This window comes from Salvelinus alpinus, chromosome 9 (genome assembly GCF_045679555.1).
Source record: "Salvelinus alpinus chromosome 9, SLU_Salpinus.1, whole genome shotgun sequence".
Classification (NCBI taxonomy): domain Eukaryota; kingdom Metazoa; phylum Chordata; class Actinopteri; order Salmoniformes; family Salmonidae; genus Salvelinus; species Salvelinus alpinus.
Genome location: NC_092094.1, coordinates 13,260,931 through 13,285,636, shown reverse-complemented (window position 1 = coordinate 13,285,636; position 24,706 = coordinate 13,260,931). Strand labels below are relative to the sequence as shown.

The 24,706-nt window shown below is 42.3% G+C and overlaps 1 protein-coding gene across 1 annotated transcript; it reads left to right on the top strand.

Annotated features, from left to right (window-relative positions):
- On the top strand, window positions 1-24,596 carry slc6a15 (solute carrier family 6 member 15). The gene is made up of 12 exons (XM_071416055.1): window positions 1-161; window positions 1,653-2,119; window positions 7,323-7,480; window positions 8,132-8,258; window positions 8,558-8,739; window positions 17,428-17,538; window positions 18,790-19,031; window positions 19,887-20,079; window positions 20,763-20,955; window positions 21,446-21,605; window positions 21,902-22,064; window positions 23,110-24,596. The coding sequence occupies exons 2-12, from the start codon at window positions 1,798-1,800 to the stop codon at window positions 23,467-23,469; spliced, it is 2,211 nt and encodes a 736-aa protein (XP_071272156.1). The 5' UTR covers window positions 1-161; window positions 1,653-1,797; the 3' UTR covers window positions 23,470-24,596.
- The last annotated feature ends 110 nt before the right edge of the window (window positions 24,597-24,706 follow it).

Sequence of the window (24,706 nt, the reverse complement as noted above, 5' to 3'; positions counted from 1 at the left end):
CTGTTTCATACAACACCACAGCGGCGATACAGCACCATATACGCAGTAGCCTACAAGTGATGATGTCTGCCCCGTGTATGTGCTTCTGTCACAATTTCATTCCTTGATACGCATCATTCCGAAAAGGACCAACATCCCCATCTTACTGAAGACGACTAAAGGTACATTTCATTTAAAAGGAATAGATGTGTTGGTCTGAATAGGGTGGCAGTGCGCAGGATGTGGCCAGGGAGTGTATGATGAAATACCCCACATGGATGGCACGGAGAGGAGAGATGGGTTGGGCGGGGATTCATTGATGTTCATTCCTAGAACAAATTGTCTCTTGAATACACAATAGCTCACATGGCGCCAGGTTGGTCCATTGCTTTTTCGGCATTTATGCATTTAATCATGCTTTTTTTCTCACACACACATGTATAGCATATTTATTAATAGCTTAATTTAGCCTTTATAGTGGAATGTGCCATACAGTGGCGTATTCAATAAGAACATGGAACTATTTCCTATTCATAATACATGGAAATGCACATGCACATTAATACAGTAGTCAAATGTTATTATAAAGACAACATAAATACCGGTAGGTTTTATCTTTCTGTGTGCTATAGCGTTTATTTGCTGATGAAATATTTGCTGATGAAATTACGCCCATGCTTTTAAAACGAGGCTAATCTGGAAGTGGCCAAAGGAAATCTATTAATCACTTAAACCACTGGTCGGTGAAAGGCAATAGGCTGCTACAATCTGCACCATGGTAACGTTGTTTCATTGTGGTCTAATTTTACGCACAATGTGGAAAACTATGGCCGAATTGTAATCACATTACACCCATCATACTAATACATTTAGGGCTATGTTCTGGGTCGTTTTTATAATTTTTTTCGTTTGTAGGTTTTCTCTGCTCTCACGTTGAGCTGCGATTACAACGAGTGTTTGGGTTCGTATGCAAATTACCTCGTGCTCTGCGTCAATTATTTAGGCGCGCGGATACCTAATCGTCTCCATAGATAGCGAAGTCCTTTCCATGTTTTGGTCATGCGTCAAAGTAACCAATCAATAGACAATGGCATCAATAGAGTTTGGTCACATTTGTCATATGATTTCCTTGTGACAAAAAGTATGATTTGAAAAACTTTAAAAAAAATTAAAAACAGAAATACAAAGAATACTATTGAATCATTATATCGTTTATCCGATATATCACAAGTGTGATCATAGAGCATACAGTATAAAAACGTGGCCTTTTTGTGGCTTCATTGAAATAGAGAACGGAAACGTTTCTTTTTTTACACACAGACAGACACCCCCCTTACTTCCTCCCTCCCTCCCTTTCTCTCAGTAAATACAGAAACCAGCATTGTTTCTATGTGCATCAGAGAGTGGTGATATCACCAATACTCACTCTCGTTCTGCCTTTACTGGAATTATGGATATTATACCCTAGGATTTTGTTTGCTTTCCTTTTGGCGATCGCTGATAATGAAGAAAAGTTCAATATTGTAGCCTAATTTTCATAAAACGGGTCCTGTGTCAACATCTAATAATTATGACAACCTCACTCTGTTTGCCCTGAAATAATGAATATTGAATTTTGAATATGAATACAATATGAATACCCTAAATCATTTATTTTTCTTTCCTGCCCCAAGCTTTTGGTGATAATGAAAAAGTAAACAACTCCATCACACACCTCCAAGACAGTCCACCTTTAAGCCCTCAGAACTACCAGAACGGAACTGCCTCCCGCTACCAGCCCAAAGACATTCTGCCCCACGCCCTGGTCTGCTTTATCAAATGCCCAAAAACAGCAAGGCCGTCAAGAGAGAGCTTGACGACGATGTCACAGAGTCTGTCAGGGACCTGCTATCCAATGAGGACACGTGTGATGATTCCTTCAAGAAGAGCTCGCTGATTGTGGGTGGCGGCGGAGGTGATGGGGAAGGAAAGGACCTTAATGGAGACATGGACGTGGAGGATGGAGGCTCGGACGCAGAGGATGATGCAGCGAGACCAGCCTGGAACAGCAAGCTGCAATACATCCTAGCCCAGGTGGGCTTCTCTGTAGGCCTGGGCAATGTCTGGAGATTCCCCTACCTGTGTCAGAAGAATGGAGGGGGTGAGTGGCTGTTGTGCTTATTGGTTAAGGTATAGAAGTCACCTGCCATTAAGGTTAGGATTTGGGAAGGTTAGCCTGTCCCATTGTGTGTGTGTGTGTGTGTGTGTGTGTGTGTGTGTGTGTGTGTGTGTGTGTGTGTGTGTGTGTGTGTGTGTGTGTGTGTGTGTGTGTGTGTGTGTGTGTGTGTGTGTGTGTGTGTGTGTATGGATGTTAAGTGTGTGAACCTCCTGTTGTGTTGTGGTGCACGTCTGTCAAAACCAGACTGTGACCTTGGTGATCAGAGCTCTCAAGATCAACATCACAGTGGTCACATGACTGTCTGAGTCTGTCTCCATCTCTCCTCTTTCAATAACCTAGTAACAACCACCAAATAACACAATGATAACCATGCTGCAACAAGCAACAATAACAGCACACAATACTAGCAACCCCCCCTAAATAACCCTTATTTTAACCACACAGCAACAACCAATCACAAATCAAATCTGAAGTTTATTGGTTGTGTACACAGATTTGCAGATGTTATACCAGGTGCAGCGAGATGCTTGTGTTTCTAGCTCCACCAGGGCAGTAATACCTAGAAATAAATCAATAAATACACACATAATCCAGAAAAATAAAATAAATAAATCAAAACATATCAGAACGATAAAAAAAATTGTATTTTATTTGTCACACAACTGGTGAAGACTTTATCGCGAACCACTTTCTTACGAGCCCTTCCCAATGAGGCAGAGTTTAAAATAGTAACACAAGAAGAGGAATAAAATCAAATACACAATAATGAAGCTATATACAGGGAGTACCAGTACCAGATCAATGTGGAGCTATATACAGGGAGTACCAGTACCAGATCAATGTGGAGCTATATACAGGGAGTAACAGTACCAGATCAATGTGGAGCTATATACAGGGAGTAACAGTACCAGATCAATGTGGAGCTATATACAGGGAGTACCAGTACCAGATCAATGTGGAGCTATATAGAGGCAGTACCAGTACCAGATCAATGTGGAGCTATATACAGGGAGTACCAGTACCAGATCAATGTGGAGCTATATACAGGGAGTACCAGTACCAGATCAATGTGGAGCTATATACAGGGAGTACCAGGTATTTTATCTAACATTTTGGGCACAAATTTGTTTACATCCCTGTTGGTGAGGATTTATCCTTTGCCAAGATAATCCATCCACCTGACAGGTGTGTTATATAAAGAAGCTGATTAAACAGCATGATCATTACACAGGTGCACCTTGTGCTTTGGACAATAAAAGGCCACTCTAAAATGTGCAGTTTTGTCACACAACACAATGCCACAGATGTCTCAAGTTTTGAGGGAGCGTGCAATTGGCATGCTGACTGCAGGAATGTCGTGTCGTTGTGTGGATGAGCGGTTTGCTGATGTCAAGGTTTTGAACAGAGTGCCCAATGGTGGTGGTGGGTTAATGTTATGGGCAGGCATAAGCTATGGACAACGAACACAATTGCATTTTTTATCGATGTCAATTTGAATGCATAGTGATACCATGCCCATTATCATGCCATTCATCCGCCGCCATCACCACATGTTTCAGCATGATAATACACAGCCCCATGTCGCAAGGATCTGTACACAATTCCTGGAAGCAGAAAATGTTCCAGTTCATCCATGGCCTGAATACTCATCAGACCAGTTCACCCATTGAGCATGTTTGGGATGCTCTGGATCGACGTCTACGACAGCGTGTTCCAGTTCCTGCCAATATCCAGCAACTTCACACAGCCATTGAAGAAGAGTGGGAGAACATTCCACAGGCCACAATCAACAGCCTGATAAACTCTATGCAAAAGGAGATGGGTCGTGCTGCATGAGACAAATGGTGGTCACACCAGATACTGACTGGTTTTCCTTTTTTTAAGGTATCTGTGACCAGCAGATGCATATCTGCATACCCAGTCATGTGAAATCCATAGATTAGGGCCTAATGAATGTATTTCAGCTGACTGATTTCCTGATATGAACTGTAACTCAGTAAAACATTTGAAATGGATGCATGTTGCGTTTATATTGTTGTTCAGTGTATATTAAAATGTCAGGTCTCTATATCTATCATCTACCCTCCCCCCGGAAGAAAGTGATTGCAATACTTGTTTTCTGTTTGCCCAAAAGGCAAACCAGTCAAAAGCAAACATTGTTTTGAAACTGTAGCTTATTGAAAGATGTGATATCCTTATTTCTCATTCACCATCAGTGACTTTAGAGTTGCCAGAATATCAGAATATTTGTGAAAAGCAAAACAGTTAAAGGCTTTGAAGTTTTTATGTAAATAATGTACTGGCTATAGATTTGATTAATCTCTTTCAGTTACTTGGCTCTAGCAGTAAAAACGCAACCACCATGTCCTGTAAACAAAGGTTTTTGTAATCTCTCTCATGTGTCTACCAGTTGTAGTCTCTTTTCTTCTGAGGATGTTCTGATTTCCTGAGAGTATCGTAACAGACACAGACAGATCTTATTTTACAGACCTGTGCTATTATGGGCTGTGTCTTAGTCATTCTCCCTGAAGGTGTCTGTAAAGGACATACAGTTGAAGTCGGAAGTTTACATACACATTAGCCAAATACAATTAAACTCTGTTTTTTTACAATTCCTGACATTTAATCCTAGTAAATATTCCCTGTTTTAGGTCTGTTAGGATCACCACTCTATTTTAAGAATGTGAAAGGTCAGAATAATAGTAGAGAGAATTATTTATTTCAGCTTTTATTTCTTTCAACACATTCCCAGTGGGTCAGAAGTTTACATACACTCAATTAGTATTTGTTAGCATAGCCTTTAAATTGTTTAACTTGGGACAAAGGTTTCGGATAGCCTTCCACAAACTTCCCACAATAATTTGGGTGAATTTTGGCCCATTCTTCCTGACAGAGCTGGTGTAACTGAGTCAGGTTTATAGGCCTCCTTGCTTGCACATGCTTTTTCAGTTCTGCCCACAAATTCTCTATAGGATTGAGGTCAGGGCTTTGTGATGGCCACTCCAATACCTTGACTTTGTTGTCCTTAAGCCATTTTGCCACAACTTTGGAAGTATGCTTGGGATCATTGTCCATTTGGAAGACCCATTTGTGACCAAGCTTTAACTTCCTGACTGATGTCTTGAGATGTTGCTTCAATATATCCACATAATTTTCCTTCCTCATGCCATCTATTTTGTGAAGTGCACCAGTCCCTCCTGCAGCAAAGCACCCCCACAACATGATGCTGCCACCCCCGTGCTTCACGGTTGGGATGGTGTTCTTGGGCTTGCAAGCCTCCCCTTTTTACTCCAAACATAACGATGGTCATTATGGCCAAACAGTTCTATTTTTGTTTCATCAGACCAGAGGACATTTCTCCAAAAAGTACAATCTTTGTCCCCATTTGCAGTTGCAAACCGTAGTCTGGCTTTTTTATGGCGGTTTTGGAGCAGTGGCTTCATCCTTGCTGAGCGGCCTTTCAGGTTATGTCGATATAGGACTCGTTTTACTGTGGATATAGATACTTTTGTACCTGTTTCCTCCAGCATCGTCACAAGGTCCTTTGCTGTTGTTCTGGGATTGATTTGCACTTTTCGCACCAAAGTACGTTCATCTCTAGGAGACAGAACACGTCTCCTTCCTGAGCAGTATGACGGCTGCGTGGTCCCATGGTGTTTATACTTGCGTACTATTGTTTGTACAGATGAATGTGGTACCTTCAGGCTTTTGGAAATTGCTCCCATGGATGAACCAGACTTGTGGAGGTCCACAATGGTTTTTCTGGGGTCTTGGCTGATTTCTTTTGATTTTCCCATGATGTCAAGCAAAGAGGCACTGAGTTTGAAGGTAGGCCTTGAAATGCATCCACAGGTACACCTCCAATTGACTCGAATGATGTCAATTAGCCTATCAGAAGCTTCTAAAGCCGTGACATCATTTTCTGGAATTTTCCAAGCTGTTTAAAAGCACAGTCAACTTAGTGTATGTAACCTTCTGACCCACTGGAATTGTGATACAGTGAATTATAAGTGAAATAATCTGTCTGTAAACAATTGTTGGAATAATTACTTGTGTAATGCACAAAGTAGATGTCCTATCCGACTTGCCAAAACGATAGTTTGTTAACAAGAAATTTGTGGGGTGGTTGAAAAACGAGTTTTAATGACTCCAACCTAAGTGTATCTAAACTTCCGACTTCAACTGTAAAGAATGTCATCATTATGATTCTAGTAGCCACAGATCAATTTGCGTCATCTAAGACCTGAGTATCTTTCCAGATCAGTTTGGGTAATCTGAGACCTGAGTATCTTTCCAGATCAGTTTGGGTAATCTGAGACCTGAGTATCTTTCCAGATCAATTTGGGTAATCTGAGACCTGCGTATCTTTCCAGATCAATTTGGGTAATCTGAGACCTGAGTATCTTTCCAGGTCAGTTTGGGTAATCTGAGACCTGAGTATCTTTCCAGATCAGTTTGGGTAATCTGAGACCTGAGTATCTTTCCAGATCAGTTTGGGTAATCTGAGACCTGAGTATCTTTCCAGATCAGTTTGGGTAATCTGAGACCTGAGTATCTTTCCAGATCAGTTTGGGTAATCTGAGACCTGAGTATCTTTCCAGATCAGTTTGGGTAATCTGAGACCTGAGTATCTTTCCAGATCAGTTTGGGTAATCTGAGACCTGAGTATCTTTCCAGATCAGTTTGGGTAATCTGAGACCTGAGTATCTTTCCAGATCAGTTTGGGTAATCTGAGACCTGAGTATCTTTCCAGATCAGTTTGGGTAATCTGAGACCTGAGTATCTTTCCAGATCAGTTTGGGTAATCTGAAACCTGAGTATCTTTCCAGATCAGTTTGGGTAATCTGAGACCTGAGTATCTTTCCAGATCAGTTTGGGTAATCTGAAACCTGAGTATCTTTCCAGATCAGTTTGGGTAATCTGAGACCTGATTATCTTTCCAGATCAAAATACTTATGTGGCACAACACACTATGATGAGGGAAGTGACTTGATGGCAGGACACACAGAGGCAAAACTGGTGTGGTGGGAAGTCACTACATGGTGTGTGTGTTTGTTTGTGTGTGTAGCTGCGTGTGTGTGTGTGGCTGCGTGCATACGGAGTATGTGTTCGCAACATGCTCATGTTTGTGTATGTTTGTGTGTGACATAGTTCTGACCCTGTGTGTGTTGGTTCTTCTCCACAGGGGCGTACCTGGTTCCCTACCTCATTCTGCTGATTGTGATTGGCATCCCCCTGTTCTTCCTGGAGCTGTCAGTGGGGCAGCGGATCCGCAGGGGCAGCATCGGGGTGTGGAACTACATCAGTCCTCGCCTGGGGGGCATCGGTTTCGCCAGCTGTGTGGTGAGTGAAGTTAGCTTCACCGCTACTAAGACTGTGGGTGTAGCACATGGGCATGTGTGAAACTTACTCCTCAGCCTGTCCCCATTTGCGCCAGAGAATAGCTAGCTTTTCACGTGGTGCCGACTGGTAAGATGCTTCGGGAGGTTGTGTGCTAGCAAAGCAGAGGTCCTGGGTTCTAGTCGACTCAGGAGGAAGCAGTACTCGCTAAGCAAGCAGCGTGACGTCCTTTACATGGTCACCATACACATTTCCTTAGAATAAAGGGGAAAGCACACAGGACTGTTTCTTTCTGCTTCACAAGCGAACACACACACCTTTTCTTTAAACCCATCTACCCTTAGCATCCTTCTATGGTAATGAATTGAAAAATGACAAGACAAGTCTTCTCCATGTCATCTCAGCCAATATAAACCACTTCCATGAGTCATTGTGTCGTTTGGCAGGTGGTACCATGTTAAACTGATTTTGTTGAACTAGTGTGTTGCCTTCGCTTGCTCTGTTAGGGTTGCTAGAAAACTCATTAAGACAAAAGCATTTATAATAAGCACCATATCGATAACGTTTGATTGATTTGAGTGAGTGATGTGCGTTTATAAGGTACTGATGATTTAGATTGTGTGTTTTAAACACTAACCTGTTTCTGTACTGCAGGTGTGTTTCTTTGTGGCCCTCTACTACAACGTGATTATAGGGTGGAGTCTCTTCTACTTCTCCCAGTCCTTCCAGCAGCCTCTGCCATGGCACGAGTGTCCCCTGGTCAAGAACAAAACCACTACGTGTAGGACACACACACACCCTCATCACCCACCACATGCTCACACCTTCACGACACACAAGGCAATAACTACCCTAATGAGTGTCTCTTAACAACTAACATACAAATTCATATAAAGTGTGTAATAAAGCCATGGTGCTTATACCACCCAGTGACAGCAATACAGTAAGCCATTAGCCATACTGTACATTCACAGTAATCCATTATAAAGTGTGTTCTAATGAGTGAGGTGACCACAGAAACTCAACTCCAGGTGCTCTGCACCTGTTTCATCAGTAACATGTTGTCCCTCCTCCCTCCAGACGTAGTGCCTGAGTGTGAGAAGAGCTCGGCCACCACCTACTACTGGTACCGCGAGGCTCTGAACATCTCTGACTCCATCTCTGAGAGCGGAGGCCTCAACTGGAGGATGACCATCTGTCTGCTGGCCGCCTGGTCCATGGTCTGCCTCGCCATGATCAAGGGCATCCAGTCCTCTGGGAAGGTGAGTGAGTGAGTGAGTGAGTGAGTGAGTGAGTGAGTGAGTGAGAGAGAGAGAGAGAGAGAGAGAGAGAGAGAGAGAGAAGATGGGAAATTGACCTAAGTCTGCAAGTAAGACAGAGAGAGCAAGTGAAAGAAGAATAGCTTGCTAGATAGTTACTGTATACCAAGCAGTGGCGGCCGCCGATTAGCTTAATACCCAGGGAGGCAGGGGGTTGGGGAGATATAAAGTTATCTGTGCATTTGAACAACATCATAAATATACCTATTTCACTTTTGCATGTAAAAACAGAATCACCACTGCTGCCACTCTTTTGATTACCAAAAAGTATATTTTTTAGAACAAGCATCACGCAGCCAGCTCCCGAGTGCATTGATGACACAAGCACAAGAAAACACAACAAGCACAGATGCAGCAAGTGAAAACAAATGATCTAACTGGGATAGCTAACTAGCATAACGTCACAAGCGTCATGAGCTCGCCAGTAACTTTAGTTAGACTTGATTGGCATGCGAGCTAGCAAGCTACCGGTATGCTAGCTTGCTGGTAGCAAGTGTCAAAATTGGGCACAGAGACATGTTTTTTTTTGGCCTACCATGACCGCGAGAAGGTTCTAACTAGTGTATGCCTCTGTCCTTCGAACTGTTGATGGATGTGGATGTCTGGTTCAGGTCCCAGGCTCCCAATGACTGTCATGATTCATTTTATTTACAAGTTAATTGCAATTTGCTCTTTAGCACCTGATAGAGCAGACCCAGAAAACCTGGACCTTCATTTCAACACCCCAGAGAGGTCCATTTCCTTTGTGCTGTGAAAATCATGTGCTGGAATCCTGCAATCTCATTGCTGCAGTCTCCCCTAATAGCAAGCAATGTAATAGCTGGCAAAGCAACCCAAGCGCTGGGCGGCAGGCTGAACGCCCAGAGCTGTTGATGTCAGAACAGTAGGTAACTGAACAGTAGTGCTTATTTTGGGGGGTTTAAACATCTAATTGAACGACATCGGCTCAATTACTTGAATTCCATTTATTTATTTGTTTTCTTCTGTGAGCTCCATGTGCAGTTTCTCTAGAGATACATCAGATCAACCCTGAACTGTGCAATGTAGTAGGGAGTTGTAGTTTCCAACAGCCCAATATTCTACATAGTTTAGCGTAGAAAGTGTGGTAATGACCATAATCCATTGCGCACCCACTTAAACTTATCCGGTCTATGCAGAGCAGACACGGAGACTGAGAGAAGAGGGATGGCGCTATTGAGAGGGATAGAAAGCAGTTGCTTCGCAGGCCTGAAAATAAATGATCTAAGTAATTGATAGTTGGTATTCAGCAGTCATAAAAGTATGCCTTATTTACTTTGAAGAACTACTAAAATAGTGTTTTTGTCAGACAGTATAGGCAGCAGCTTTATAGAGATGAGATGATGACTTGGAATTAAATAATAAAGTTATTAATAAAACATTTTATTAAAGTAAAAAAAATTGAATAAATGATGGTTACTAAGTGATAAGCATCAATGGGCAGTCATCATGATGGTTACGTTCAGGTAAATATACTACACCGATATGGGAGATGATGATCAGCGCTGTCACCCTGAGGCTTTTTAAACCGGATGCTGCTTTAATTATTAGTATTATCATTGGACCTTTATTAATTGTTTTATTCAGTGTCGTTACAGCATTCAACCCACATAATGCATAGTGCATTTAATGTCTAAAAATGTTAATCGAAACCAAAATCGGAAACCGTGATTCTTCTTTAATAATCAAACTGAAACCGAACCCTCAAAAAGCACTAATCGCTCAGCACTGCTGAACAGCTAGTATTGAACAAAACATTTTTGAAACAGTAAAATTTACACAAACCTAACCATACTTTTATGGACATTTTAAACATAATCCTTGCATTATCTTTTTTTTGGGGGGGGGGAATCACAAGTGGGGTACCGCCCCTTACACCCTAATGGACAGGCTTTTGATACATGGCCTAGTCGGTTATCTTTGACGGCTCACAGTTCAATGGCTAACTTGTTAGATAGTTACTGTATACCTGATAGAGACCTGGACTAGTCGTTTAGCCATTGACCTGTGAGCTATACTTCTTGTTGAAAGACACAGCCGTTTGGCCTCAGTAATGTCAGTTGTCATAATTACATTGTTAAGGAAATGGCTGTTTAGCAATGATCAACAACCATCTTGACAGAGCTTGAAGATTTTTTTAAATAATTATGTGCAAATATTATACAATCCAGGTGTGCAAAGTAGAGGTCTGTGAGGGACTGATATATTCATCCCACTCCCACGCGCAGCTTTTCATACACACCCGCTGGCTTTCTGTCCGACTGCCACCCGCTGCCGCAAGAACTGGTCCAGAACCCAACTGCAGTCCTGCAATGTTATTTTAGGCGAATGTGACGCAGCTCACTTGCCAGCCATAGTCCCAGCAATTTTGTGCCCTATAGGCAATATCAAAATCCTCCAAAATAGGTTAAATTAACAGAGATTGTCATATGGCTTATTATATTAGGCTATCTGTATTACTGGGCTATATCAGCCAACAGGCTAGACGTAGTTTGAAGAGACTTGCACTTTCTCTTGAGCTACGTTTTATAGCCTACCTTTTCGGAGTGGGACGATTTTCATGCTGAGATAAATATGGGTGATCAATATTTATTTGTAGGCAGTGTAGTAAGATATAGCCTCATCATATTTAGGAAGTACATTTCCTTGAAAAGATAACTGCCCGTGCTTCTTCGTCCATGCATATGATATAGCCTACTCTATTTAATTGAGCCCACACACGCACCTGATCTCGCACATATGGCAACTGAACTTGAAGCAGTGAATGATGAGAGCGGACACTTGCACTTTCTCTTGAGCTACGTTTTGCATATAGGATATACACTACCAGTCAAAGGTTTTAGAACACCTACTCATTCAAGGGTTTTTCTTTATTTTTACTATTTTCAACATTGTAGAATAATAGTGAAGACATCAACACTATGAAATAACACATACAGAATCATGTAGTAACCAAAAAAGTGTTAAACAAATCAAAATATATTTTATATTAGAGATTCAAATAGCCCACTTTGCCTTGATGACAGCTTTGCACACTCTTGACATTCTCTCAACCAGCTTCATGAGGTAGTCACCTGGAATGCATTTCAATTAACAGGTGTCTTGTTAAAAGTTCATTTGTGGAATTTTTTTCCTTCTTAATGCGTTTGAGCCAATCAGTTGTGTTGTGACAAGGTAGGGGTGGTATACAGAAGAAAGACCTTTTTGGTAAAGACCAAGTCCATATTAAGGCAATAACAGGTCAAATAAGCAAAGAGAAATGACAGTCCATCATTACTTTAAGACATGAAGGTCAGTCAATACGGAACATTTCAAGAACTTTGAAAGTTTCTTCAAGTGCAGTCGCAAAAACCATCAAGTGCTATGATGAAACTAGCTCTCACGAGGACCGTCATAGGAAAGGAAGACCCAGAGATACCTCTGCTGCAGAGGATAAATTAATTAGAGTTACCAGCCTCAGAAATTGCACCGCACCCCACCGCAATGATCTCTGTTAGGTTCCGAAGGATTTTTAAAATTATGTTTTATTATGTTACGGGTGCGTCAATAGACTCTTAGGGATTAGAGACTTACCCAGAAATATTCACAGCTGTAATCGCTGCCAAAGGTGATTCTAACATGTACATTCAAACCCTGTACTGACTCAAGATAGTGTTTTACTTTTCATTTATTTTTTACAAATGTTAGAATTTTTCTTCCACTTTAACAGTATTTTGTGTAGATAGTTGACAAAAAAAGACAATTAAATCCATTTGAATCCCACTTTGTAATACAACAAAATATTGAAAAAGTCAAGTGGTGTGAATACTTCCTGAAGGCACTGTACATGAACATTGTCATTCTCTTTAGATTGCTACACAGTTTGGGGTGACTGCTGTTACCATACAAATGTTGTTGGCTGATTTGACTATGATCTGTAGTCTTTTGGGCGAATGTAGATTAGACCTATTACATATCGCTCCAAGGAATGTTTACCAGCAGCAACCTACTAATGTACATATACTGTAAAATACCAATTTTACATCTGTTCTGAATGTATAAGATTACATATAAAATGGCTACCGTGCAGTAGTTGCTCCAGAACATTTGTATCCTTTCAAATCCAATCGAATTTTATTAGTTACATGTGCCGAATACAATAGGTCAAAGACCCCAGCCACCCTAGTCATAGACTGTTCTCTCTGCTACCGCACGGCAAGCAGTACCGGAGCATCAAGTCTAAGTCCAAGAGGCTTCTAAACAGATTCTACCCCCAAGCCATAAGACTCCTGAACATCTAATCAAATGGCTTACAGTGAAATGCTTACTTACGAGCCCCTAACCAACAATGCAGTTTAAAAAAGATAAGAATAAGAAATAAAAGTAACAAGTAATTAAAGAGCAGCAGTAAAATAACAATAGTGAAACTAGATACAGGGGGGTACCGGTATAGAGTCAATGTGCAGGGGCACCGGTTAGTTGAGGTAATATGTACATGTAGGTAGAGTTATTAATGTGACTATGCATAGATGATAACAACATCAGCAATGCAAATAGTCTGGGTAGCCATTTGATTAGATGTTCAGGAGTCTTATGGCTTGGGGGTAGAAGCTGTTAGAAGCCTCTTGGACTTAGACTTGATGCTCCGGTACTGCTTGCCGTGCGGTAGCAGAGAGAACAGTCTATGACTAGGGTGGCTGGGGTCTTTGACAATTTTTAGGGCGTTCCTCTGACACCACCTGGTATAGAGGTCCTGGATGGCAGGAAGCTTGGCCCAAGTGATGTACTGGGCCGTTCGCACTACCCTCTATAGTGCCTTGCGGTCGGAGGCAGTGATGCAAGCAGTCAGGATGCTCTCGATGGTGCAGCTGTAGAACCTTTTGAGGATCTGAGTACCCATGCCAAATCTTTTCAGTCTCCTGAGAGGGAATAAGTTTTGTGCCCTCTTTAGCCAGTAGTTTTGAAAGCGGTGCTCACCAGCCAAAACAGGTCCTTGTTTTTTGTATACTACGTCACCCAATTGTGTATAATATGTTACATCCTGCAATTTAATATAGATTTACAATTTGTACAATATGTTACGAATTTGGTGTGCTTAAAGGAGAAGTAACTTTTAAAAAAAACTACATCTCAATTTTTTATGAAAATGTCATGTTATAGAATAGTCCATACACCTTTTCTATATATGAGTTGCGCAAAAGGGAATATATCATTGCGGATAAAGTTTGGAATGACACAATTTAATGTGTAGAACATCTAAAGACCTGCATCACAATGCTGAGATCTTTTCAGTTTCTAAAACAATGTATTTGGGTGTTTGTGGAGCCTTTGTTCATGTTTTTATGGAGCCCTGATACTACACAACGAGGATGAGGAAGTGATTTGCTGTTTGGGGTAAGTTTCTTAAAAACATGTGAAATCACAAAAAAGGTGTCTGGACCCTTCTTTAACATGCCATTGACGTCAAAAATAGAGATTTGTTTGTAAAAAATAAAATTCTCCTTTAAGATCCCGGACTGCCTCTAACAATGAACAAGTGTGAGGCCCTCTTTGGACCCCACAACAGTCTCGATGGCCTTTTAAGTTGGAGAGAGAGTGAAAATGACTATGAGCTTTCTTTTCCACTCCTAGTGAAGGGACCAGAGCAGGAGAACCTTTGAAGCTTTGCCACACAAAAGAATATTAATGTCCCTCTCGCCCCTCGTTTACAAAAGCCTATTCCTAGGAGTATCCCCACTGGAATCTACATTTTGTTTGAGCTTTCTGTGTGTGGGTATGAGGGTGCAAGAAAGACAGAGGGAGAGAGGGGAGCAGACCGGTTGCCATGGTTTTATGCTCTCTTTCACATGATTGTTAGGAGTGTACTCAAAAAAAAAGAAACTGAGGGAGAAAATAAATAACATTTTGCTGATTGTGTGGTGAAGAGGGAGTGTACTAAATGGCTTATTCATTTTCCACTCAAAATCTACTTTTTGCTCGCATTGTTGACATAAAATGATGTGGAGCTACAAAAGAACGCATCAAAGTAAACACACCGTTATGACAAGTTGGAGTTGCCGTAATGATAGATAGTGATGGAGGAAAAAATATCCATTCAGTTGCATATCGCAAATATTAATTTGGAGGATATTATATCGATACTTTCACTCCCAAGTATCGATTTGTAAAAACATTTATTTTTGTCAGGTAGCGTTAGCTAGCACTAGTCGGCTGTATCTGCGCCAAAACTCCTGTATTTTTCATCCTATAGCTTGTTCTCCAGCTAGTCAACATGTTTTCAGCGCTTTAATTTCCATGACTGATCAAACAAAACTATATTTAACCTTTATTTTGACAGGGAGTCAATGCTGAGACCAATGTCTCTTTTCCAGATGAGCCCTGTTGAGCAAAACAATACAAATCTAAATAAAATACACACATTAAAATACACATTATTAAACACAACAATACACAAAAAGCAAAACACAATCATGACAAACAAACACATTATTCAGTAAAAAGGTCCCCTAACAACCGTCTGCAGTTCCCTACAGGCACCAATTCCTCCCATTTTAAAGTGCATTGGAGACCAATCCACATGTAAAGTGCAAAAAAAACGTAAGGCATATCCAAGGGCTCAAAGGGCCCAGAAGAGTTAGCCATCCCTGAGATCAGGTCTGGTAGCTTGTACGTCTGCAGGTTAAACAATAAAGTAAGGTATGGTGGAAGTGTATGCAGTAGGGCTTTATAAACAAAAACATCTGCAATGCATCGATCTAGTAGACTTCAAAGAGGGCCAGCCTACTTTCTGATACAGAATGCAGTGATGTGTGCTGAACCTATCCCATGGCCCGAAGGGAAATGGAGCTTAAACAGTTACAGCATCAGGTGGTGTAATTTTAACACCTAGTCTAAGCGTAGGCATTCATGTGGTGTGATTTTAAAACCTAGTCTAAGCTTAGGCATTCAGGTGGTGTGATTTTAACACCTAGTCTAAGCGTAGGCATTCAGGTGGTGTAATTTTAACACCTAGTCTAAGCGTAGGCATTCAGGTGGTGTGATTTGAACATCTCGTCTAAGCTTAGGCATTCACAACTGTTTGACCAGCGCAGGATTAAGCTCTATCTGTCCCTCCAGTTGACCTGGTTTCCCCTTTAGAGGCCATCAGGCAGGCAGAGGCCCACCCCTGAACCCAACCCTGCTCATGACTGAACTCCAAACCATTTAAAATCTTAAACTACGCCTCAGAGCCTGTGGGGTGACTCAACCTACCCACCCCGCTCTTCAATCCACCATTCCCTTGTATCCTCCCAGATAATACAGTATATCACCAAGCACAAAGCAAGAAGGCCCCTCCCTCTGTCAGCTTAGTGGGACAGTGGTACAAAAGCTCTTGTGTAGGCCCTCGCCCAGAGGCCGGTCAGCATCCTTCGCCCCATAGCAGTTCAGTAGAGTAGACCTCCCCTGGGATAGGACCTCCTATTGCGTCACTCACTTCAATCACTTGCTTCTTCTTCTGTATTCTTCCACTCACTGTATAGTGGTCCGCAGGGCTGTGTATTTTTCTATGGATTACTGCCACCCCCACAGGTCAGGAGGGGACAACAGAGGCAGCCTCAGAGATCCCTTTAGATAAAGCCCAGAAGAGGTAGCTTCAGAGATTTGTATTTATTATGGATCCCCATTAGCTGTTGCCAAGGCAGCAGCTACTCTTCCTGGGGTCCAGACACATTAAGACACATCACAGAATAAACTAAATAAAACATATCACACCACTACATGTCCACAGCACAACATGTACAATACCACCATACAACAATATTAAAATGTACAATACCACCATACAACAATATTAAAATGTACAATACCACCATACAACAATATTAAAATGTACAATACCACCATACAACAATATTAAAATGTACAATACCACTATACAACAATATTAAAATGTACAATACTACCATACAACAATATTAAAATGTACGTGTGTGTAGAGTGTGTGTGCTGGCGTGTGTGTGAGTATGCGTGTGTGTGTGTGTCTCCACAGTCCGTGTTGTTCAATAAGGTGTAGTTTAAAAAAATGTTTTAATCAAATTTGACTGCTTGCATGAGTTACTTGATGTGGAATAGAGTTCCATGTAGTCATGGCTCTATGTAGTACTGTGCGCCTCCCATAGTCTGTTCTGGACTTGGGGTTTGTGAAGAGACCTCTGGTGTCATGTCTTGTGGGGTAAGCATGGGTGTCTGAGCTGTGTGCTAGTAGTTTAAACAGACATCTCAGTACTTCCAACATGTAAATACCTCTCACAAAGACAAGTAGTGATGGAGTCAATCATTCCTCTACTTTGAGCCAGGAGAGATTGACATCCATGTCATTGATGTTAGCTCTCTGTGTACATTTAAGTGCCAGCCTTGCCCAGAAGATCCCTTTAGATAAAGCCCAGAAGAAGAAGCCTCAGAGATCCCTTTAGATAAAGCCCAGAAGTCATCAGATCAGTGACTCTCTCATTATCTTTAGGTTTATATAGTTATTAACCCCAGAGAAACAGGGTCTGAGACAGATTTGTCAATAAGTAAAGTCTCAATTCAGCCATTCACTTTGTAATGTACGAGTTGCAAGAAGTTTGTTCTTCTGTTGTGGTTGTTTTACAGGTGATGTACTTCAGCTCGTTGTTCCCTTACGTGGTGCTGATCTGTTTCCTGGTTCGGGCTCTGCTCTTGAAAGGCTCTGTGGACGGCATCCGACACATGTTTACCCCCAAGGTACAGTACCCTAACCCCTAAGGTACAATAATGCTGCTTTATAGTTTCACCCAATGTAATGGTGCCTTGTTCACACCCAAATGCTACTGCATACAGCCAACATGCTGCACTACACCGCAGGCAAAGTCAAGACCCAGACTTCTTCAGAGAGTTAGCCTATGCACTTGTTTGATCCAATGCACTTAAAATATTTTTTTTCTCTCACCTTTATTTAACCAGGTAGGCCAGTTGAGAACAAGTTCTCATTTACAACTGCGACCTGGCCAAGATAAAGCAAAGCAGTGCGACAAAAACAACAACACAGAGTTACACATGGGATAAACAAACGTACAGTCAATAACACAATAGAAAAATCTATGTACACTTGTTTGATCCAATGCACTCGTTTGATCCAGTTGTGGATCAATGTTACATTGTTAACTTTACTGAAACAGGAAGGAAAATATATTGACTGAAAATGTGCCATAAATGTAAAAATAGATTTTTACCGGAGCTCAGCTATTCAACAGCAGTGGCCGACAACATTGTTCATTTTACTAAAGAGGAAGGCCATGTTAAATGAAAATGTGTCAGAAATATATATTTTTAAATACAGTAGTCTGTTATAGGTTGGCTACTCATCCGCCGTGGACCAATGGCAACTCAGGCAAAAGGAATAATTTAATTTGAGCTCTGCTGTGGTGGCAGACTTCTCACCATGGTAACAGGAGTCGCTCGGCGCTCCCTGCTTTATGTAACATCCACGACGGTGTGCTCCATTCATTTCACAACAGTCTCATGTGTCTGCTGCTTCTCACACGGCTCACATCTTCCTACTTCAAAGGCCTTCGCTGCGTCTTCTGTGTGCAGGGAAGGAGACATCAAAAGCAGGGTTCATTGTGTGCTGTATAGTGTGTGCCTTGTAACTGTGTTAAGCCTATCACCACACAAAGATGCTGTAGGATATTTCAGGGCAGTGGCATGATGGATATGCTCTCGGTGTGTTGTGTCCTTGTTTAATCTGCCAGTTTTGACAAATTTGACACTTTCAACCATGATTCACATGTCCACTGCTCTGCTCCACTGGTCCAAACAATGGTTTGTCCATTACTAGGAGAGCACAGATTCCTACAATAAATAACGTAGAGTTGTCCTAAAGAGCCAAATGTTGGTCAAATGAATCCACAGCAAGGAGAGATGAGTCCGCAACTCTAGTTGATCTTCCTTTTGTCAGCACCTCACCTAAAATGTCCATTCTTTATTTCCTTCCAGTTGGAGATCATGCTGGAGGCCAAGGTGTGGCGTGAGGCGGCCACACAGGTCTTCTTCGCCCTGGGCCTGGGCTTCGGAGGCGTCATAGCCTTCTCCAGCTACAACAAGCGGGACAACAACTGCCACTTTGACGCAGTGCTGGTCTCCTTCATCAACTTCTTCACCTCTGTGCTGGCCACCCTGGTGGTGTTTGCCGTGCTCGGCTTCAAGGCCAACATTATGAACGGCAAGTGTGTTGCGCTGTAAGTATGGATACGCAATTAAGCTGTCGTCAATTAATCAATTCAAATGTATTTATTATACTGAATATGTGAACACACTTTACAGAAAAGGGGGGAAGGGAAAACATTGTGCCTCAAAGGTAATCTGCCTTTTTGATGCTGACATGAAGTTTGGGAGGGCGGCTCCCCATTTGTAGACCAGCGGATCAATTTAGGAACTCAGTTGTGGTCTCAACTTGCTGTTGAGAGTTACAATAGTACAATATACAAGGTGCAATTTCAAAATGTGGTTGTGCATGAGCAATTTATCTCTTGTTATGTTAGTCACTGACAGTCACTCAATTAGCCCATGTAAGATAAAATGTTTTAGATTTGTTAGTTAGTCTAGCCAGCTATCTAAACTTGTAGTAATCGTGGCCGAATTACCGACAGGGGGCCCCCATTGATTTTGTTAGTCACTCTCACTCAGATATCATATTAAAAACAGCAAACATTTCTCTCCACCACAGGGCAAAATTAGTAGAATTGCTTGAAGTGAGTTCTAAAATTGCAAAAATGGGTCTCTGCTGTCAAGAGAGGGGACACAAAAATATTTTGCTCGCAAGGTGGGGGGGGCCCACCAACAAAATGTCACTTAGGGCCCTCAAAAGGCTAGGGTCAGCTCTGACTGCATGTGTGGGTATGGATTTGGGTATGCAGACCCGCGAGCCACTGCGGCCTCTCATGATAATTTCAGATTTATTGTAACCCCCACCCCAATCAAAGTTACCCATTCCTGGTCTTTAAGATATTAGCAATAAGGCCTAGAATACATTAGCAAAGTCTATGATAGAGTATCCATTTTGATCTGGTCTTATTTAATTTTCTATCTCTCAGGAACACTAAGAAGATAGTGGGTTTGCTGGGGAACGAGATCAGCCGTGATCTGATCCCCCACCACATCAACTTCAGCGCCACTGTGAGCGCTGAGGACTACCAACAGATGACTGACATCATCAGAGGGGTGACGGAAAAGGATTACCAGCTTCTGGGCCTGGGCTCCTGTAGCATCGAGGAAGAGCTCAACAAGGTGAGGGGCCATTGTCTTCCGACAGCTACAGTACATCATTCTATGTGTTGGTCAGTGCAGACGGCCGTCACAACATCCGATGTAAGACAGGGCTCATAGACTGTATAACGGTGATATCATTTCATTTTGTATCTTTTATGATCATAATCACTTAGGTAGCATTCTACTTGAAGAAAACACAAACAGTCATGAAAACTGGTGTCACACATGGTGTCATCACGACAACTGACTTTACACTGTCATGTCTCAAACCAGGATTAGCTACGCCTATCCAATGAACATTCTTCGTCATAACAGTAAAGTGTTACTGAATGCGGTTTCCTACAGACTGTGTTAGACCTATCTCTAGATCTTGTCTACACACTTTGAGACTTCCAGGAAACCGCTTGGTTTAAGTTGCTTCCCCTTCCATTCAACACCGTTTGGTAGACTGCTACTTTAGTGCATTTCTGTTCCCTTGCTGTTACTTGTGTGTTCCAACTCAGTGTGAATAATTGATACGGTATTGACTTAACAGGAAAGCACAGCGTCAGACACAGAGGCCCTGTAGATCTACAACATGGCTCAAGTTAACAATCATGTGACTCCTTGGGGACAAAAGTCTTACTAGAAGTGGATATTACTGACGTAAATCTCATCTTCCTCCTCCTGCTCCCAATCCTCCTGCTCCTCGTCCTCCTCAGGCAGTGCAGGGTACAGGCCTGGCCTTCATCGCCTTTACAGAGGCCATGACCCACTTCCCTGCGTCTCCCTTCTGGTCTGTCATGTTCTTCCTGATGCTGGTTAACCTGGGCCTGGGCAGCATGTTCGGAACCATCGAAGGCATCATCACACCCCTGGTGGACACCTTCAAAGTCCGCAAGGAGTTCCTCACAGGTCAGTCAGAGAGAGGGGATGAAGGAATAGATGGGTAATTATTTCTCATTTCAACTTTGGGTGATTCCTCGTATCTCCTCGTCTCCTTCTCAATCTTATTTGAGAAGGTCCAAGGTCCCTCTCTGACCTTTTTCTTCAGAGGAGAAAAGATTCAAAGAATTGAGGAAAAACAAAAGGGAAAGAGTCTATGTGTCAAAATGTATCCTCAGCTGAACTCTTGATGTGTGTTTGCCATAGTAACAGGTCAATAGTATTACCCAGGTGTATGTGTTATGTCTCTTTGCTCTAATGCTTCTGGCTTAATAATGATGTCATAATACTACCTCTAATGCAGAGCAGATGTCTGGCACCAAAGAGAATGTTTTAGAATTGATACACTTAGTGCAGCAACATGTTGACAAATATTGTGCATGAATTCTGTTAACAAGGATGGCATTTCTCCCCCTTGCACCGTTTCAATAACGTCCATGTTGTCTCCCTCCTGTAACAGTGGGCGTCTGTCTGCTGGCCTTCTTCATCGGCCTGCTGTTCGTCCAGCGCTCTGGGAACTACTGGGTGGCTATGTTCGATGACTATTCTGCCACACTGCCTCTGCTCATAGTGGTCATCCTGGAGAATGTGGCTGTTGCGTGGGTCTATGGGACTGACAAGTATGTACAGTACATATCAAATCATATACAGAATGGCAGTAATCTGTGTTTTTTTCCACTTTAATTTAAAATCCAAAGCTGTCCATCCAAATACAATGGAAAAAACAGTATTTGACTCAGTATTCAGAATGAGTTGAACATGAAAAGTAATTGTGAAATAATACCACTAAACTGTACTTTTATCTCCTATCACCTGTTGAACATAATTGCCAAAGTCAACACAGTCTAAACTGAGTACTATTATGTTTTTTCACCTCCTGTGGTGGTATCCCGTCTCCGTCTCTCCTCCTCCCCAGGTTCTTTGAGGATCTGAAGGACATGCTGGGCTTCACTCCGTTCCGGTTCTACTACTACATGTGGAAGTACGTGACCCCCCTGCTGCTCATCCTGCTGCTGGGCTCCAGTGTGATCCAGCTGGGAATGACTCCACCCAGCTACAGCGCCTGGATCAAGGACCTGGTGAGTTGCCTCTCGACTGGTCTCTCTTTGGTGCAACTGGATAAGGCCAAAACACAGTAGTTCAGTTTAATGGACTATTGTTTCAGTCGATGGGATGTGCAAGATTTTTCTCCACTCCTACCTGGCATATATCTTCTTGTCTCCTTTATCCACACCGATTGTAATATACCTGGAGCAGTCACTCGATATGCGCTTTGCCATGTTATCTTCACCAATAGGAACACTCGATATGTACATTGACATGTTAGCTTCACCAATAGGAACACTCGATATGCACTTTGCCATGTTAGCTTCACCAATAGGAACACTCGATATGCACTTTGCCATGTTATCTTCACCAATAGGAACACTCAATATGTACATTGACATGTTAGCTTCACCAATAGGAACACTCGATATGCACTTTGCCATGTTAGCTTCACCAATAGGAACACTCGATATGCACTTTGCCATGTTATCTTCACCAATAGGAACACTCAATATGTACATTGACATGTTATCTTCACCAATAGGAACACTTGATATGCGCTTTGCCATGTTAACTTCACCAATAGGAACACTCGATATGCACTTTGCCATGTTAGCGTCATAAATACTCCACTGTTGGATTATCAAGATCAGCACAGATGGAGGAGAGGACTATGGGCTGAAGCACGACAGAAATGTAAAGGCAATTTCCTATTGAGCCGACATATGCGGAAACAGTGCCTTTAAATTTCAATCACGCTGTAGGCTGAACTTAACACGATACGGATTGAATAGAGCCCTTAGACTTAATGACAAGACAAGAGGACTTCACACTATTATCACGAGCTCAACTTGCTGTCCCGTGGTTTTAGTGTCAGTATCAGTGTCAATGTTTACCTGTCTGGTATCCTTGGTGACCGGTTGTAACATTCCGGTCGTAGTTGTACTCCGTCTAGTCAGAACCTTGATAAACCTTCCTCCCCTCCAGGACAGTGAGAGGTCTATGAGCTACAATAGTCAACAGTAGTAGTAGTAGTAGTAGTAGTAACCTCTAACCTCCGTCGGTCTCCCCCTCCAGGCCAGTGAGAAATCCCTGAGCTACCCTCCGTGGGGCCTGGCGGTCTGCATCTCCCTGGTGGTAATGGCCATCATGCCCGTGCCCGTGGTGTTCTTCCTCCGCTACTTCAACATCATCGACGAGAACGCCGGCGTCGTCTCCACCATCTCATACAAGAAGGGCTGCATCATCCAGGAGATAGCCAGGCCCGAGGAGGAGGATGACGCCAGCCTCATCCATGCCAAGTCACCCTCGCCCATGCCCGGCAACAGCATCTACCGCAAGCAGAACGGAGGGGTTCCCGATTCCACCCCCAACGGCCGCTATGGTATTGGTTACTTGATGGCCGACATGCCGGACATGCCCGAGTCAGACTTATAGCGTGGTGTTTCTGGTACTCCGCCCTACTGGCTGGCCAACCAATCCCTCTTTTGCGTGCGTTTAGTCGTGGGAATCGTCATCTGCATATTTTTACTCTTATATTTTTACTGTATATTCTTTGCACCCCTTCATGTTGTCCTTTTCCCGTAAAAACTATTAAAAAGGTGTGCACAACGTATACTGTACATACTATCTCCTTTTGTCTTCCCCACCCAGTCTTTCCTTGGCTCAGTCCCAAATGGAACCCCTCAGCCCCGTCCTGAAGCTCTTAGTTGACAAGACAGTACAGTATTGGTGTAAGCAATAAGGTGGACACTCCACCAAGCCTGCTATAGTTGCTCAACAAGGGACTTAGGCTAGGGACAAGTGAAGATCAGGTTCGTGGTTAATTCCATATCAATTCAGTCAATTCAGAAAGTAAACTGTGAAATTAAAAATGTTCTCATAGAGGAAGCGATGTGAATTTTTCAGTTTACTTCCTGAATCACCAAATTGAAATGGAATTGACCCCACCCTGTGAGGGATAGATTTGGGACTGGGCGTGTTGTCTGTCTCTGGAAGATGCGAGTTGAGTGTTGTCCCCCCTGGTCCTGCTGTAGAATGGCTGTGTACATTGTGACCTCACCTCTGACCCAGAGTTCTGAGATTAATAGCAGCGCAGCCTCTTTGGGTGACATACGTGTTGGCAATGATGCAATACGGACCACATTTCTTTAGTGTAAGTACAATATAGTGCAAACAGCAAAAGGATGGCATTGAAACTGAACCCCCCCAACCAAACCCCCCCCAAAAATGTGCCTAAATAACTTATGATATTTGTTTATAGAATACATGGTGGACGTTGTATATTTAAGGTATTCTGTAAATATAAATATTATAAATATTATAAATATATTTAGCCTATCTGAATAGTTTGGATATCAGAACACCTTGTTTTTTGGTAAGAAGTGCTTAAAATCCTTAAAGCTGGTTCCATTTTTTGTTTACTGATGTGCTGTCAATCTATGTAAAGGTTTGACCCCTCTTGATAAACTTGTAAATATTTTTTTCCTCCATGAAATGGCTTCATAACGCAATGTATTTTTTTCCCCTGTTGAGATTAAAGATCAAACTTGGTCCATACCGTGCACCAATGTCTGTGTAGTTCTCACTGTTGGTCTGTCAGGGAAATGTAAACTATGTATTTTGTTTGATGTGATTCACTGAGACTCATGGTGAAGGATACATCAATATGTGG

What these genes read in the sequence shown, in the direction of transcription:
- slc6a15 (XM_071416055.1), top strand. Translation starts at nt 1,798, where the DNA reads ATGCCCAAAAACAGCAAGGCCGTCAAGAGAGAGCTTGACGACGATGTC. An exon ending in AACGGCAAGTGTGTTGCGCT is followed by an intron (nt 19,032 to 19,886) that starts GTAAGTATGGAT and finishes TCTATCTCTCAG; the next exon opens with GAACACTAAGAAGATAGTGG. An exon ending in TCGAGGAAGAGCTCAACAAG is followed by an intron (nt 20,080 to 20,762) that starts GTGAGGGGCCAT and finishes CGTCCTCCTCAG; the next exon opens with GCAGTGCAGGGTACAGGCCT.